An 18,452-nucleotide genomic window follows, 5' to 3' on the forward strand; every position below is an offset into this window, starting at 1 on the left:
ATTAGGGGTTATATAAGGAGATCTGTGCACCTCAGTGTGCAGCTCTTGAGAGATCTGTCTGCAGTTGCAGGATGTGGAGAGACAGGTCAGCTACGCTAAAAGAAGCCTGGCTGATGTAACACATTCCGTTCCAGTAGTCAGATGCTTTGCTTGTGGAAAGAAAGGTCTTTTTTATTTAAGAACAAAAGCTATATTAAGCATCCTTCCTTTACTAAACCAACAGTGCTGCAAATGCCAAGCTATTGATACGCTGTTTTATTTGTGGTTACCTGAGATGTAGAGTTTAATATGATTCCTTCTATAATCCAACATCCTCTTTCGTTATTTTAGATGATCTCTTTCACTTCTTGGCCTCATTCTTGGTACCTTTTGAGCCTGTAAGATCTTAGAAATTAAAAGTGGAAATGCCTTAGCAGAAGATTGGCCCAAAATTTTAAAAATAATTATGTTTTTCTCTTTCCAGGCATTTCAGTGTTATAAATGTCTGTACCTTTTTTTTTTTTTTTCTTGGCAGAGAAGTCCACAGGGTCAGAAAAAAGTAATCTTTTGTGACTGTACTAATTCAGTTCTAAGGAGGAAGAGTATCAACTCAGATGTACTTGAGTGAATAACAGAACAACTCAGCCTTCTCAAACTTGCTGTATTTCCATGCATATAACCTACATTTGCAAAAGATCACATCTATTTAAACATCTATTTGAGTCCTGTTCCTTGAAAGTCCGTATAGCCTTTATCCTCATATAAAACATGCTCTCTGATAACCTGCAAAAAAGCCACGTCAGAAGTGGAAGATAACAGCTAAGGAAGAAAAATCACAGGAAGGCAAGTTAGTGAGAGAGAGTCCCTTGTGACGGGAGCAAAGATGAAGGTATGCTGGGAAGAAGAGGCAGACTACAGGGCAAACGTTCTTTTCTGTTGCCTATACATAATATTGATTCACTGATTTTATAGATAACCTTAAGATTATATAGGTGAAAATGTAGTGTAAGACGCAGAAATTTATCATTTACATGTATAATAATGCAGAAAAAATACCAGAATTACAAATCTTAAATCCTGAGTTTGAGTTAAATACTAATTCCTCAGTGCATCTGGTAAGTAAAAACTAAACAGATTTGAGTCTATTTTAAGAAAGTGAATTTCCTAACTATTTTGAACCTTACTTCTCTATCAAAAAATGTTGTGTATTGTTTCTCATTTATGGCATTGCTTAAGAACCACCAAAACCAGTGGTTGTTTGGAGAGCTTGCGAAGGCAAATGCACTTTAATCTGAAAATACTGTGTGCTAGTACTCAGGAAGAATGGAACCGAATGTGAGTAGAAACAGCTCAGCCTTGTTTTCTTGTGCAACCTACTATGAATAAATAAAATATCTGGTAGAAGAGTCGAAAACCAATTTGAATATTCTCTTTCACTTTTAATCATCAAATGTATTTCTGTAAGGTAGGTAAGAATGTATGATGATTTTTTTTATAGTCATCTTTTAAGTAAGGAAAGATATTAGCTATCTAAACTATATGTAAAGCCTCTTTCTAGCTCCTTCTAATGGGTGTAGCTGTCTTTGGAACTAATTGTCCTACTTCTGTTTTTTAAGTAGTCAAGACCTCCTTGAAGTTTTAGTGAAAAAAATAGTTAATGTTAGTAGTATGTAGTATGCGGTTAGTAAGCAACATATGCCTTAGTCAGAACTTTGGGTATAGGTTGAATGATGAGTGCATTATAATAATTCCAGTTGGGAGTTTGGATACCCAGTCCTGACAAATATTCCTGCTTGCCTTTTTATTTCCTTGTAAGAAATTGTATTTCCTCTCGTGTTTACAATTATAAGTTGACTTTCTGTCTGTGGTCTTCTGCATGGAATCCTCTCATAATCTCCATAATCTGCAAACTAAATTGATGTTATCACACATTTTACATAGGGGAAAACAAGGGCAGAAAGGTGAAAATACTTGCCTGAGGCCACAAAATGAGTCATTTGCGGATCTGAAGTTTCCACCTCACTACTGGGGATAAGAGACTTTTGGTTTAGATCTATATATACCATGTTCTTTCTTCCCTAAACTGAGAAAACACTGTGTGCTTTCGCAGAGGAGGCCTGCTGGAGAAGAATCAGCGATCACTTTTCACATCGAGTGCCAAAAAAGGTTTTCCGTAGCAACAGTGTGACAACAAATATACAAAAATCATAAACTGTGCTAAACAGAAATTACCAGTGCATTTGTGTAAGTTAATTTATCTTCTATCTTTGACCTTCAGGCAAAAGTAGACAATGAAATCCTTGATTACAAGGATTTAGCAGCCATTCCCAAAGTCAAGGCCATTTATGATATTGAACGTCCAGACCTTATTACTTATGAGCCATTCTACACTTCCGCCTACGAAGACAGACAGGAGAGACAGAGTCTTGGAGAGGTAATGAACTGACAAGCAACTCATTCTGCTATCTATATGCTTTATTCAAAACCTGCTTCACTGCTATCCTCTTTTGAAACAGTTTCTAATTGACACTCCTAAATATTGTTGCTGCTGCTGTTCACAGTGCTTTTTGTCTGTTTGATCTGGGCTTAATGGGAACAATCATGATGATGCCTCATGTGTGAAACTGCACAATTAAGCATATAATTAAGCACCCTCATTAACACCAGACACAGGCAGAGGAATGGCAGGGGGGAGGCTTGCAGCCTGTCTGTATGCGAATTCTCATGACTCGCGTGGATATCGTAGTCTTTGGGTACCACAAAGTCCAGAACATGAGGCAAAAGCCAACCTGGTGGTGTGCTGTGGAGCACTGATATTCAGAATAGAATATGAGGAATACCATGATGTTTTGTGGCAGCAAAAGGATTTAAGGTCAACGGGATGCTTTCTCTCACACGTACTGAAGGGGAATGTATTTCTGGAGCACTTTGCCAGACATACTGGATAAAATCTGAACTAGGTCAGGATGAAGTGCTCTTCTACCTGGGAAAGCAGGTTAGTTGTGTTATGGAAATAGCTGTCTCACATTTTAAACTGCTGACATTTAGTAAAGGTTCTTATATCCTGCAATGATAGAAAGAAACTCTCTAATTTATTCTCTTAAATTTGTATTTAAAGATATCTTTCAGGTTGTAGGGTCCCCCAGTTTCCTCAGGTGAACTTCCGTAGCTGAAATTACTATTTATGTGGTTCCAGTGCAGATCATGAAGGATGTTTTGTCATATAATACCACCTGACTGTAAATCAGACTTCCCGAATGCAGATCTAAGTGGACATGGAAATGGATTTACTTCCTCACAATCTCAGTGACTTTAATGACTGTAACTGAATTGAATATGAAGATAAACTGAGGAAAAAGGAAGTACAGTAAATCATTCAGGCACCAGTGGTCTGAAGATCCCCAGATCTGTGACTGATAATCTACTTTCTTAGCAAAGTGTTCTGCCCACCAACAAATTAGAGCTTCTTCTGGTTTTCTCCTGTGTTCTTTAACATTTTACAGGGTTAGTCTTTTAAATTATAACAGAGCTGGAAATTCAGGAGACTGTTCAGCCCAGGAATAAGATAAGAGATTGACAGGTCAGAATATTAAAGAATTTCCCACTTTGATTTTATGTTGGTAGTGAATCCAACTGGCATCTGGTTCAGAACCACTGTGAGATTCATTGGTGACCTCCAACCACCTCCAACAGGCCTGACCCATTCCACAAAACTCTCTACAAACACAAGTTTCTTGTTAGTCACAGAGGAGGAACTAATCTTACCCAGAGAAGGTTAATTCTTTGTTAATGATTAATGGGAAGCTTCTCACTGACAAAGAATTATGGTGGAAGCTGTCTGCTGTTATGCTTGTTCCTGGGGATATGCGAAAGACTTTGGGGTTTTCTTACCCCATATTTTCACCAGCATTAAAACCAATTAATTTTTGGTGACTACAGAAATTTGTCCTGGAAACAGAAGGGCTCTCACCTTCCTTTCAGAAGCATTAAATCCAGTTAATTTTTGGTGACTGCAGAAATTTGTCCTGGAAACAGAAGGGCTCTCACCTTCCTTTCAGAAGACCTGGGGTTTCCACCCAATGCTACTGTTGACTTCTGTCACCTTGGGCAAGTTACCTCACCTCTTTGTACCTGTTTCTCCTCCCTTCCCTTGCCCTAATGAGAACACAAGCCCATTGGGTTGGAGTGATCTCTTATTTTGTGTTTGTGTTGTGGTAATCGAGTGACAGCAACCTTGGTACAGCATACATCAGTCACCATCATCTTTAAAAAACAAGAGGTGATTTGCAGACTTTGAATGATTTAACCTGCATTCTCTTTGCAAAGTGTGTGTGTATGTGGTAGTGTTAAATAAAAGAGGACCCTGAGTTTAAGCTTGTACACTAGAAATTCCCTTCACCCACCATGATTTAAAAAAACAAAACAAAACTACCAAACAGCTAAGGAAGATTTCTGGGTGTACAAGGGAGTTGGGCAAGAGGCACCATAGTTAATCCAGTAGTGCAGGTAGACCTTATTACAGGGGATGGGCTACAAGAAGAATATATACATTAGCCAGAAAGTGAAAAGACACAGCACGAGACTTTGTTCTTTACTGCAAAGGAAGGGAGATGCTTTGAGAAGTTTCTCACTCAATCTCTTTTGTTCAGTGAAAGCCCAATCTTGTTTTTCTGAAGGTCTGTGATGAAAAATGTTTTCACATAGCACCATCTAGTGGGAACGGGCATTTTAGTTAGAGACTCACCAGCAGTTAGCAGGCAGAGAAACGGAGCTCATGAAGGGGTGGTTTAACTTCTAATATAAAAGAGATGAAGATATATGAGATCTGTAAATAAATTTTCTGCTACTGAGGCTAACCCTTAATGAAGTGATAACATTTCCAGAAACTGTTACTCAAGTTCTTCATGTCTTCTAACTTCTGCCCTGCTAGCAGCAACCTGATAAGCACTGAAATCATCTTTTCTCAGCTCTGACTTACACTGCATAAATATTGAGAGAAGCAGAATTTTACCTGCATGTTCTTTGTTTCTAGTATTCTGTCTGTTGAAAGCACTCAATGTCAGTAACAGCTTTCAGTCAAGAAGCTGTTGTAAAATGAGAAAAGAGGTTTTTTTCTAATGTGATAGATGTTTCAAAATGGAGCAGGCATCCTACTTGGTAGTTCAGTAAGAAAACAGTTAAAATTAGGTCGGTGCAAAATGCTGGAACTTGAGTTAAAAAATGACACCTGTAAAAATTTGCAGAAATTTCCCAGAGCACAAAATAATCTGTACAACTTCAGATCTTAGAACAGCCCCTTAGAACTCAAAGTGATAGAGCATTAAGTCTGTTGCAGAGAGTAGAAGTTTTACTGTAAATTGGGTCAGAACAGGCTCTCTACCCAGACTTTTTTTGTTTTGTTTTGTGTTTCCAATCTGGAGTTATCACTCTCTTTCCACTGGCTTACTATTCTGGAACTGAGCTATTCTCAGTCAGCTGCACAGTGTATTTTGAACTGACTAGTGTAGACTTCTGTAATAGACCAAATTTTAAAAGGCCTCATAAACCCTGAAGAACCAGGCACTCCTTGGCAGCCTCCAAGTTTGAGGTATGGCAGTTCAGTTCACTCCACTCGTGCATGATAAAACAGTAAGTTGACTGCAGTGTGTGGTTCCATTTCCCAAAAAGTAACGAGATGATGTCAGTGATGGAGTAAAAAATACATGAAAGGTTGGTCATGGATTCAGCACATTATTTTCTGGAATGCCTTCCCAGTCTTAGATTCCTGTGACTACCTTTTACAGTAGTCATTACCTTAGCATCTTGTCAACCACAACAGATTATGGAGATTTGTTTATTTACAGTAACACATAAATTACTAGCAGAAAAATGTGGGAGCACACCTCAACATGTGCTTTTTTTATTCATATCGAAAGTTTTAGACTAGCTCTTGGGTTTTTGTAGAGAACGATGCTAGAAAGCATTGTGTACAACATGCTTCATGTGGAGCAGAGTTTTTGTAGCTGCTGCTGTTAGATCTGTAATGAAATGGTGGTTTGCTGTATAGAACTTGTGCAGTTATAAGGGTTGGAAAAACAAGAGTCTAAAAGATACTCAAGGCTTTGATGGGAAGTAAGGAAAGCGGTCTTTAAAACGCTTTATGGAAACTTGCTGAAAAGGAGATGTTCTGTACCCAAATAAAAAATGTCACTCCTTTGTTCAGATACTTTGCATTCACAGTTTCACCAGTCCCATAAGAGTTAATGGCCTCTCAATGCAAAATGTATAGCTGGATATTTATTGCCAGAATTTCTGCATATGTTTTACACTACTGCTGTAGTAATAGAACCAGAATCAGCAGTTTTGCTTCTTAGACATTATCTTAATAGCTGTATCATCCTATAGTAATTGTGGTCATACTTAAAAGCATAACTCTTGGCCAGTTTATTATGACAATTAAACAATATTAAGGTTTAGTACATAAAGGAAATAATTAAATCCTGATCTTCTAGCTTCAAATTGTCTTGTGATTAAAGGGCGCATAACTGGTAATTATATATAGCCTTTATTCTTGTTTGTACCACCAATGAATGCATAATCCTATGTTTAATTTCTAAAGATATTTCTTGCCTCAATTTTTCTATCTCTGTAATAGAAACTTTTCATAATATTGTGTATATTTCTGCCCACTGGCCTTTGCGCAGTTCTTTCAGTATACATGCCTGTAATTCCTGTATGTTTCCCTTACGTAACCATGGAAGAACACAGAGATTTAAAGGAGATCATATCAAAGAAATGTTGATGACAGCTATGTACTCCTTTGCATGGGTATGAAGCATAAGGTCTTGGGGCAAAGTGCATTTTTTCTGGAGTATGTGTGTTGGAGGAAAAACATGCTTCATCCTGGAGGTTATTCCATATTTCTGATTTTCCATGCAAAACTATGAGTTAAGATCATTTACTTTTGATTTCCACATTAAAGATTTCTTCATAACAGACATGGTTATTAAATTAATATCCCTTTCTGATTTTGATCTTTACAGCTATGTTTTAATTACCACAATGATTAGATGGCTGAGAGATGGTGTTACATGTATTTGACTGAATTAATCATGCTTATAAAGATTCTCCCAGAAATTTTGTTTCAGTGATTTATGGATCAGTTCCTGAGCAGTATGGAAAAAGCAAGTGTCAGTGCTACAACGGCCTCAGTAATTTCTGCATTACCATTTTGCATTGTCATGTGTCAGTGTATCTGCAACAATGTTTAGATTGTCATTTTCTGGCCTAGCACATGCAGTGATGTTTCAGTAACCATATTTTTATGTCTTTGCAGTCTCCAAGGACATTATCACCTACCCCTTCTGCAGAAGTAAGTTTGGTGGAACCTTTGGGGGCAGTGTCTTACTGTGATTAGAATTATTCACCTCAGCAAATGCAGGTCTTGATTTTGTGGTCAGTCTGATCCATCTTTGTTTGCCACATAGGCATGTTTTCTGAATGTTGAAACTTGACAAAAATCAACTCCAAGAAGAAAACATAAAGTTCTTATTGACAGATTGTACAAAAAAGGAAGCTACCACTCCTACCTGTTTGTTGTCTATAAAGCAGAGTGATTCGGCCAGAAGAAGTCACTTCTTGTACATTCATCCTTCTTGTGGCACAGGCAAACTCAAATCTCAGGAGCTGGATGATTTACTTGAGCTAAAAGGATGCTTGGAGCATCTAAGTAATAAGCCATATTTGCTACTTAAACATTTGCAGCTTTGTTTTGAAAAAAGCATAACTATGGTTTCGTTTGGTTTTGCTTTTCCATAGCAGTTAATTTGAACGTCACAATAACATGAAACATTTGGGAAATCTTTTGTCAGGATACAGTAGATGTCATTGCAAAATCATTGTCATTTTGGGGGTGGGTGGCATTGCTTATTTGCAACGTAAAAGTTGTAGTGATTGCTATGTGTTAAAAAAATTACTATAAAATTTCTTGTAAATCTTCATGCATTAACATCAGTCCTGTCGCTTTTGTCCTGGTTTGGTTTGCTTTGTGGCGTGGGGAGGGCGGGTTCTGTTTTGGAGTGGGGTTTTGGGGGTAGGGTTTATTGGCTCTTTTTTCCCCAGGAAACCAAGTAAATTGAATTTTGCTGTACAATAAGGTGTCATGTTTTCGGATACAAGGGGCATCCAATTTGGATACTAAATACCTTTTGATGTAGCTAGTCAAGACACATGGTAAATTAATCCACAGAGAGCTCTGTGCTGCAGCTGTTGAATTCTTGCCAGTCTCCAAGTTAGCTAGCTGAAGGCTAGCTCATGTATCTTGTGCAGTACACTGCAGGACAGACATACTCCTTGCAGCTTCCCTTACAGAGTCACAGGAATGTGGGCAAATCTAGGCTTATATAGAATTTAATAGAAATTACAGGTGGAGTTGGAACCTTCCAAGACTGACCCAGACTATTAAAGTGGATTGAAGTCTTTGGAACAGATCATTAGAGAACAGTAATAATGAAGTAAGTTGAGAGCTTAAGGGATATCGTTGTTTTGGTAGCTTCTGCTGATGTCTTCAGATGGTGAAAGTTATGTGCTGCTAAAAATGTGTAATGTGCATTTATATTTATTAGTGAATGCTTCTGTTCTGCAGGGTTATCAAGATGTTCGGGATCGCATGATTCACAGGTCTACTAGTCAGGGCTCCATTAATTCTCCAGTGTATAGTCGTCATAGCTACACACCCACCATGTCACGTTCCCCTCAGCATTTCCACAGACCTGGTAAGGGCAACTGCATTAGCAGTATATGTAAAACTATTGTTTCTTTATTATGTCATTTAATGGCACAGAGAAGCACTTGTTTCTCTTAGCAGTGAAAATTTAGCGTTGAAAAATTGTTGTGTATTTTAATATCTCCTTTTCTACCTGTTATTTTGTTCTTGATGGATTCAATCTTTTGCACTAGTCTGATGAGTGTTTCTTACATCATAAATACATCTGATTAGTTATTTTTTAAACCTTTGTACGTTTCTGAAAGTGAGCAAAAATTTGCAGCAGTGAATCACAAACTTCATTCTGGAATTTAGGAAAAATAGCACGTATTGGAAACAAAAGTTATGGCTTGACTATACAGAAGTCAGTAATGTAGGATTCCTCCCGCCTAAAGAACACTCCATTTAAAGCTTGATGCAGCCATAGAATTTCAGATTCAGCAGCAAAACCCCCAGATAATCCAAATTGCTAGTAATTTTTTGAAACATAGACTCATAGTTCACAAGGTGGATTTCTTCAATAAAACCATAGGCAATTGCCTAGGAATATTTTAAAAACACAGACTTCATTTACTGGTTTAGCAGTGATATACAAGTTCTATGTACAATATAGAAAATATACAGGTCATTCAGGTTCCCAGTACACTTAAAATTATTGGTTGTGTATCTAAAAGCAAGATATGGAAATGGACTGTTAATTTACATCCAAACTGCATAAAAATGTATCCCTAAATGCTATTCATTTAAGACATTTCAAGACTGATTTTCTTGTTTATGGTAATGAATTAAACCTTTGTGATCCATTTTTAAATTGATACAAATGTGCAGTTTCATCTTCCTTAGTGATTACAGCTGAACAGTTGGGATGCCAAAAGCCCATATACAATAGGAGCTGCATTTTTAAAATTAAAGATTTATAATAGAGCCACCACTGTGGAACTTGAATGCTGTAGCCATTTCCTGGTAAGGGTGGGCTGAAAGCAGCTAATTGTGTCTGTCAGTGAATGCCTTCTTTAAAGGACCCAAGGGAGGTGGGACAGAAGCAAATTGTGTCTGATACTTAGTGCTGACAACATGACTGTGTTTTAAGATGACGTTACAACTGAAACCAGAAGAGACTTAAAAGTGTGAAAAAGCTGCAAACTTCTGTTTCTTGATTCTGGCAATTCTGAGGGGATTTTTCCATTTATATCACTTGTATCAGCATTATGAACAAATGCAGGCCCTATTCCAGACTTTACTGTGATTGAGTTTTACTGTCTGTGTTCAGTCAAGGACCTTCCCTAGAAGCAGTCTCTGTTTATGTAACTCTTGTGATGGGCGGATGGGCTCAAGCCAGAGTTTGGATCCAAATGCAAAATCCTCAAAAGTTTTCAGCCTGGGGGATTTTCTGAGAAGATATTTGTTCAAACTTATCTCTGTTCAGATTATCTCATCTTTGGCTCACCTGTTTCTGTTTCTCATATGACACAGAAGTAATTCTGTAGAATTCATCATTTTGATCTTTGCTACCCCGCTTTGGGGTAATTTTTAATGCTACTTCATAATTTTCCTATAATAATTACTCATGTTGAATAATAGCACATGTATATTTACCATTTTTCTCCTAATGGAACTTCTTATCATCATGTTATTCGCAAGAATAGTTTCTGTATGAATAAACCCAGTGGCCCCAGATAACTTCTCTTTGGCTCCCAGGTAGTCCTTCAGAGAGAAGTGAACCGCTGTGTTGACGTTGTCAGCATACTGTTCTTCAAAAATTTGAGTGCTACGAGTTTTGAAAAAGTTTGCAGCCTTTTCCTCCTGCAGTGCCCTAGATGAACTTGGCAACATTTTTGGAATGTCTTAAAACAATAGAAAACAGCTTGCATGCCTCTTGACTGATATTTTTTGGTCAGGCACTTTTCAAAACATCTGCTTTCTTAACTAATTGAACATCAATGTTTGTGATGTTTGCATGCTGGTACCAAGGCATAGATCAGAAGCTCGTTAAGCCAATAAATGTTATACTAAGTCAGTAATGCAGTTCAAATCTGAGCCTCTCTTCTAATACTTCCTGTAATTTTGTCTAACATTTATGAACCCTTCGGTACGTCTTTAACATTTTTTTTTCTCCTTCCTTCTTTTCAGAATCCTAATTGTTCAATGCCTTTTTTTTTTCTTCCTTTGAAGCCTCCTTCCCTGCCTTTCTCTTATTGTTTTTCTTTGTTTTCATTTTGTTCTGCCCCCCGATTCCCTGCTGCCGCAGAGCTGCTCTCTACTGGTGTGCAGCGGTTGTCATACCTGCGCACTAGCAGTCTCAGCTCCACTCACCATGACTCCCGCCCCAACTCCCCCTTCCGACACCACTTCATCCCCCATGTCAAAGGTAAGGAGCCAGGCCTCCCCAGGGAGTACCTTCCAGGCTGGAGATTTATTAGCATTCTGTCAAAGCTAATAAGGTGTATCTCCGTAAGGTTGTCATTGGCTGTATAGCTGAGCATGCCTCGGAATGCGCCGGTACACTTAAAACTATGTTAGAATAGACATAATGTCCTTTTTCTGGAGGAAATATGTCATTTCTAAGGGCCCTAGTTGAAGAGTCCTCAAACAATTTCTTATTAGAAATATACAGGAAAGCATTATCACTTACTATTTAGAACCTATATGTACCTAACTTAGCTTCTTTCTAAAACAGTACATAACAATCTCTACAGCAGTTAGCACATCACATTTAATTATTATTTCCACATTCTTAAAAGATGCATGTAAAAATTGACTACAGATATCACCTGGATGAGAGCAAGGTGATCAAAGATATGGAGAAGGGAAAAAAAAAAGATTATATAAATATCAGTGGCAATGAGGAAGTTAATCATTGTTAATCACACTGGAAATAAGTAGTGCCCAACAAAGTAGAATTAAAATCTCGAGGCCTCTCCTCACCTAGTGGGAATCAGCAGCCTCTGCTGAAGGCAGCAGAGTTGCAGGGATTTACCCTATCTGAAGATCCGGTCATTTATCTTTTTTTCAATCTGTTATTTTCTGTGGTTTAGTTTGGGGGAGAGTTGTTCTTTCATTGTGGCCCTTCAAGGAGCTCATTCAGCTCAGTAAGATTTTAGTTTTCTTTCTTGCTTTCTGTGAATGTGGTTTTATTTCTATTAGAACAATCTCTGGCTATGCCATCTCTTCTGTTGGGGGAGAATGTCATAGCTTATATCACCCACAAGAGCTCAAAAGGAGGCAATTGAGTTAGTTGAACTTAGATTCTGTTCTGGCACAACTGATTAATGTAGATAATCATAAACTGGAGATAATCAAAAACAGTTGCAAGGAAGTTGTTGCATGAATTGTCAAGAAATGCTAATAGATCTCAACATTATAGCTCTTCGAGCATTCAGATCACCATGACTAATTTTACTCTTGCCTTTTCTTAGATTATTTTTGTTAATAGACACTTTCAACTTTCCTATTATGTCACTATAAAAAAAAAATCTCACTTCAAACTTAAAAGATTGGGACCCTTAAAAATAGATACACTGCTCATTTCAGCATGCAGTTATTCATAATCCTTGCAATTTCTACATTTTTTTGCTGTAAATCCAAATTAATGCTCACACTCTTTCAAGTGGCATTTTCATTCTTTTTCTGTTGAGAAAATAGCTTCTTCAACAGATAAATCAGAAGAACTATTGGAAATCCATGCCTATTATTTTCAGATTTCAAAGAATTACCTGGCATGTAGATTAGGTAGGTATCTCAGTTATCAGTACAAAAGGCCAAGTGGGATTACAAGCACTGTAAACCAAGGGGTGGGTATGGTTCTTATCAGATATGTCATGTAAGACATTGTAAAAATCCATGATTTTCTGAAAATTTTACATAATGGTCTTAGGCCTGGACAAGATTTATGTGTTGTAGCTCAGCAAAGCTCCTGAAAACTCAAGTCCATATCACTGTGACAGTGTACACCATCTGAGGATGTGGTACATTTGAGAAGGGGCAAGTAGCAGGTACCCAAATCTTGTAAATCACATGTCTGAATTGAAAGAGTAGTCTTTCAAGGTTGAGAGAAAGATCCACATTCTTAAGGTGACATAAGTTTCATGGCTAGATTAATGTGGTGGGAATATCCGCATGGTTTTAATTTCTTTTCAGGTTTGGGGTTTGTTGTTTTTTGTTTGTTTGTGGGTTTTTTCCCCCTGTGGAGGAAGGAGACTACTCAAAAACCCCAAGAAACCACTTTTGTGTTTCAGTTCAACACTGCAAGCTGAATTCCCTCAGAACACTGAGCCAAACTCAGACCTTTATAAATTGTACACAGATGAAGTATTTTGGGGCATTTTTGGTAATGGTCTGGAAGAAAGCATGAAATAATATTGCAGAGTTCCCTGGTGACATTCTGACTGGGGGAGTATTAGTCAGTAAAGAACATGAGCAACAATTTTCTCGGTGAGCAGTGTAGCCAAACGTAAGCCATGCTTCTAAGTGACGTTTTCCATCTGGACATGCTGGGAAGAGCAGTGGCTGAAGAGGATTTGACTGTTCCAGTGGATGTTCGGATGGATGGATAGGACAGCAGAAAGAGATGCTGCAACTATAAGAGCTAAGTAGAGAAGTTAGGTACCTGAATAACATCTACAGGGAATTGAGTTGGTAGGGCCACAGTCCCAGTAATATGGGCGACATAAGAAACATTGCAGAAGCTTCAGAGAAGGACCATCATATAAATCTCAATCTCATAGTGAAAAAGTTTGGCTATTAATATATTGACACTATCAAATGGAAGGATTTGTTAGTGATTTGTTCAGTGTCTATGTACCTGTGTGGTTACAGAAGATTCTCCCATACAGCAGGCAAAGATAGAGTGAGATCCTATGTTACACTTAAATTAGTTAAAAATTGGTATTATTTCACTGACTTGTTTAAGGTGAAGATAAGTAACTATTGAAATAGCTTAGGAAAAGTTTTTGTCTTACCATGACTACAAAATATTGAAAGGGTCAAAAGGCCTGAAGACATTTGTAATTTTTCCAGCATGTTAAGTGATGAACAATGTGCTCACAAAACAGATGAACAGATGTTCATAATATTCCCTAAGTCAGAGAAAACTCTGGCTTTTCCTGTAAAAGGAATATGGTGGAAGATAGTTCTTAATCAGATATACTCTGAAAATACACATAGTGTATATATGCATATATGTACTAACAGTGCACATGCATTTAAATAAAGGCAAGATGATGAGGACTGGTAAGAATTTTTGTTAAATAAACCTCTCTACTATTACAACATGTAGGTGTGTTTTTATAGGAAGAGGTAACACAGTTTGCCCAGTATCTAATTTGAGGGTGTCCTGTGGGGTTTTTTAACATTCAAGTAGTATTGAGTGAAGTCCATTTGCACTATATATGGTGTATCCTCTTCACTACTTTATGTTCATAAATAGATATTTTGTTACCAACCGATGAGGCTGATCTGGGTTTCCCACATGGCTCTTCATTTGTGCTCCTTGCATACCACATGTGTGCACGTACCCCCGTTTTACATCTGCGTGGCAGAAAAGGGAGATTATTCTGGCACTGCCTGCATCTAATGCAACTCCCTGATACTCTTATCCATAGGGGTTTGCCTTGGATATTCTAGGTGTCTGTTTTCAAAGTTTAAAGAACTGCATTATTTTACACTGAGAGCAGCATTTCTGTGTCTACTAGGGAACTAGACCCTTGTGAATATATCTGAGACGAGAACTATAGCACTCTAGAGGTTAATTAGATATGACAGATACATTTGTAGTGATTCAAAGAAGAGGCATTGTGTGATCTCCTTGTTTACTTGGCCAGCCTTTCTCAGAGCCACTTATACTTTTATCAGGAAGATGAACTGGGTGTAAGTTTCTAAGAAAGATTTCATAAATATATAGTTTTGTTTTGTTTTTCCTTCAGAAGTCGGAGAATATGGATCATGCCAAAACTGCTTTGGTAGAGGGGCATAATTTCCAGACAGCATAATGATAATGAAAGTGGCATATGACACATTATGCCTGTGTTATTTTGTATCATCAAGCCAGAAAAGTACACATTTAGACCAGTTACAGTGCGTTTTCATACAACACAATGCTTAAAGAAGTGTAATGCTCAAGCTTTGCAGACAAGGCCAAATGTAAAGAACTTTGAGGAATGAAGGGGCTTAATATGCCTCAGAATGTCTTAGTGAGAATTTATTGATGTAACATACATGTTGAGCGAGCTGGAAGAGGGTATAATATACATCAGCTTAGACTTCATTTAATCTCATTTGGACTCTATTGGATTTGGTTTTGTCTCAATAAAGTACTGTCTTTGCTAAGAAAGAATCAAAACAAGTCCATGAATGAAAGAAACCCTGACCCTACTGAAATCAGAGACAAAACTCTCATTGAGAGCCAGGATTTCATCTAACATGCCTAGAATTTTTCCGAGGTATCCGAGAATATTGCAAAGCCCCCGTAAGATTTCCGCATAAAAAGAGCTCCAAAGTAATGCGTATTCCTCTGCTTACAGACCTTCCCATAAGGAATCTGCCTACCTTAATAGTGAATTTGGGCCTTGATTTTCATAGATTCCTGCTTTCCTTGCCTGAGGCAGGTCTCTGAAATCAAATGCTCTCTGTGTGTGATAACCATTTCCAGGGTTTGGGGGATGCAGCGTAAAGCTCTGCTCTGGAAAGTAGCCGTGCTTTGGCTGTTTCATGGCTTTCAGTTTTGTGTGGGAAATAAGGACTACACATCTGGACAAGATGATGAATGATAGTTTGACAAAACCTGAATAGGATGTAGGGTTTCAGGTGCTGTTGAGTCCTTTTTCCAGTGTCTATTCAGAAGCAGAACAATTAAATTGCAAGTTGACAGAAGGCTCAGTGTTGGTCGCAAGTTGACAGAAGGCGCAGTGTTGGTGGCATATGGGGGTTTTGGCCTGATTCTGTGAACTTAGCTTGTGAATTGCCCAGTGGCAAACACTTCAGAAGGCAGCAGGAAGCTGCATTACACTGTGCTGTGTATGGGCAAGCAATTGTATTACTGATTGCTAGGGGAACCTGCTTAACAAATCGAGCTATAGAAAATGGAAACTACCTGATGGCACAAACAGAATGAAGGAAAAAAAAGCCTCTGAATTTCACTTCTAGGCTACTGTGCTCAAGTGATTGATTTCTATATTAAACTTACTCCATTATCTCTTAACATCCCCCACCCCCCTACACCCACATATTCAACTTCATGCCAGGGGTGTGGGAACTAGCTTTTCCTATCGTGTTGGCAAACTGGAGTGCTCTTGTTGCTTTGTGGAGTTAACACTAGTTAGGGCATATCTGAGATAGCAAGAGAGCCTCTCCTGTGTAGGCACAGCAAGGAACCCAAATTCAGAGCATGCACAGCCCCTACTTTTATGTAAAGCTGCAAGCAGACCAGCCATGAGGCCCTGGAGGCAGGTGCAGGCAGGATAGCAGCTCTGCTTTCCTGTGTGCGTATGCATATTCCACAGATATTGGCACAGCTTTCATAAATTGTGGGTGATTTTTCAGCTGCATTTGAAGCACTTAAGCCTCATTATGAGAGTGGGCTCCTCAGGGATGATCTAATGAGAATCTAAGTAGATGTGCCATTCCCTCCTGCAGTGGTTGGAGGTAATGAAACTGCCATCCTAGAAAGTGTAAAGGAGAGTCATTTGTCAGTACTCGTAGGAGTCATTAGGAAGAGAGATACTGCACAGGAACCCCAGGAAATAGAAGCCAAAGGAGACATCTGTAAAGCAACACGTGCAGGATGATACCACACTAATTGTCTGCCTGGTACTGCGTGCACTATACAACATCACCAGTTCTCTCTAAACAAATTATCTGTGTACCAGATACAAGATTAGCCGACATACATTTATAGATGTGAGCATACTTATTTGTGTCTGACTAAGACAAACAGGTGGATATAAGAAGGGTTTTTTCCCTGCATTTGTAGCGTTGATGATAGAGGCATTGTAAATTGAACATGCCCATATTTTGACTACCAGTTCCCAACAGGTAAAATGTACTTGTGACTCCTCTGTTATGACAAGTTCACAGGTCAATTTGAATATACTAATTGCTAATGGAGGCAGAAAGGCAGAATGACATGTCTCTATAGAAGTTATAAATTTTAGAATTAACTAGATCTTGAGGCCATCTCAAAATTGATTTTTTTATTCCCCCCCCCCCCCCCATAAAACAATGATTTTTCTGAAAAGTAACTCAATTTCTCAGTAAAAACAAAATACAAAAATAATATCAGCTTAACCAAGTTTGATGTTTCACCATCACAGTATCTCAAAGGCTGGACAAGTAGAACACAAGTAATGGAAATGCCAAGTAAAGGACCATAGATTGAGATAAGACAATATCGTTTTAACTAATCATTCGTACTGCTTTTAGGAGTTAGGAAACCTAACACTGACTGTTACCCGGCCAGAAGCTCAGCATCGCTGCACTCAAAATAGAGAACTACCATGAACTCATGTGGATGAAAGAACATCATGTCATTTAGGGCTGAAATATCCAAGTGGTCTATATAGAATTTTGCACATGCATTCTTCTGGACAAAATCTGTACAGCCAAGTGCCGTGAAATACGCATGTAATTTTAAAAACATGTATGTGCAAATGGATTAGCTTGTATACTGGCAGAGGCCTCTGTGGCACATCTGTCTCAGTGAGATTTGTAAAGAGCATTTTTTTTTTCTCCCTTTTGGTGCCTTTTAGATCGGTAGATGACCATTCAAGTAAAAGAGGAATTTTTGTGTAAAATGTAAAGAAAACTTCCTTTTTCCTTCCACCCCACCCACTACCCTCTCCCACCCCCCCACCCCCCCTCCCCCCAATTATATAAATGTGTGCCGAGTCCAAGGCTTTGGGCCCTCTAATGGGACATAGGAAACCTGTAGCTGAAAGGAGGCCTACGGATGGTTTTTTGTTGTGTTTTATATTTCTAATGTACTTGTCTACCTGCCTTTTTTTTTTTTTCTTGCTTTGTTAACCAACTTTTCTAGAGTTTTTTAAGCCCTTGTGCATACCTGAAAAATGGAAGGGGTTTGCTCCCCTACTTTTCACTGTCGTGGTCACCCACACCCATGTAAAATAGGCACCTATATGGACGGTTTTTCCTTGTGCAGGTTTGCACTAGTGTGAAGAATGGCACAAAGTAAAAGGAAGCAACATTCTTTGATGGTACACACACAGTCATGTGTTTATCTGGTTGTTAAGTCTTGATACTTGGGGATCAATCAGCATCGTTCTGCAACAGCCCTCTTGCCCTGGCAGACATGGGAACTTTCAGAGCTGTTGGATTGCTGTGGTGGATTGTTAGGAGGCAAAGGAATAGTCCTGGTGAGAGTAATCCTACAAATGGAGCAAACCATGTGTACAAAATGGAACTTAAGTTTTTAGACATTAGATTCATATTTTCTAAATCAGCAGTGGTGAAATATTGTCACCAGAGCCAAATTTGGCATTGACAGAGATTTCAGGTGACACCAGTGATATGGGTGCAGCCACAAGTTGGACTTTATTGCTTTATGAATTATTTTGCAGTATCAAAAATTTTCTGCCAGAGAGCTAAACCAATGAAAGAGTGTGTAAGGAACAGTTATGCCTTTTGATATGGGCCAAGTGACCTAACTGCTATTTTCCATCTCTAGCTTCTGTATGCTTTTGGTTTAGGGAACTGTAGTAGCTGCCAGCATCTGCTTCTA

General features: G+C 38.4%; 1 protein-coding gene across 14 annotated transcripts in view; it reads left to right on the forward strand.

Moving 5' to 3' along the window:
• ABLIM1 (actin binding LIM protein 1) overlaps positions 1-18,452 on the forward strand; it is a 221,297-nt gene that overhangs the window by 178,895 nt on the left and 23,950 nt on the right. For 13 of the 14 annotated variants that reach the window (XM_042787562.1, XM_032988650.2, XM_042787553.1 and 10 more), the window contains 3 exons: positions 2,258-2,413; positions 7,295-7,330; positions 8,603-8,732. In XM_042787562.1, coding sequence (XP_042643496.1) covers positions 2,258-2,413; positions 7,295-7,330; positions 8,603-8,732 — 322 coding nt within the window. The remainder of the gene's footprint in view (positions 1-2,257; positions 2,414-7,294; positions 7,331-8,602; positions 8,733-18,452) is intronic. The other variant, XM_032988648.2, reaches the window with a different exon arrangement.

This window comes from Tyto alba, unplaced genomic scaffold (assembly GCF_018691265.1).
Source record: "Tyto alba isolate M040663 unplaced genomic scaffold, T.alba_DEE_v4.0 Super-Scaffold_1, whole genome shotgun sequence".
NCBI classification, from domain to species: Eukaryota; Metazoa; Chordata; class Aves; order Strigiformes; family Tytonidae; genus Tyto; species Tyto alba.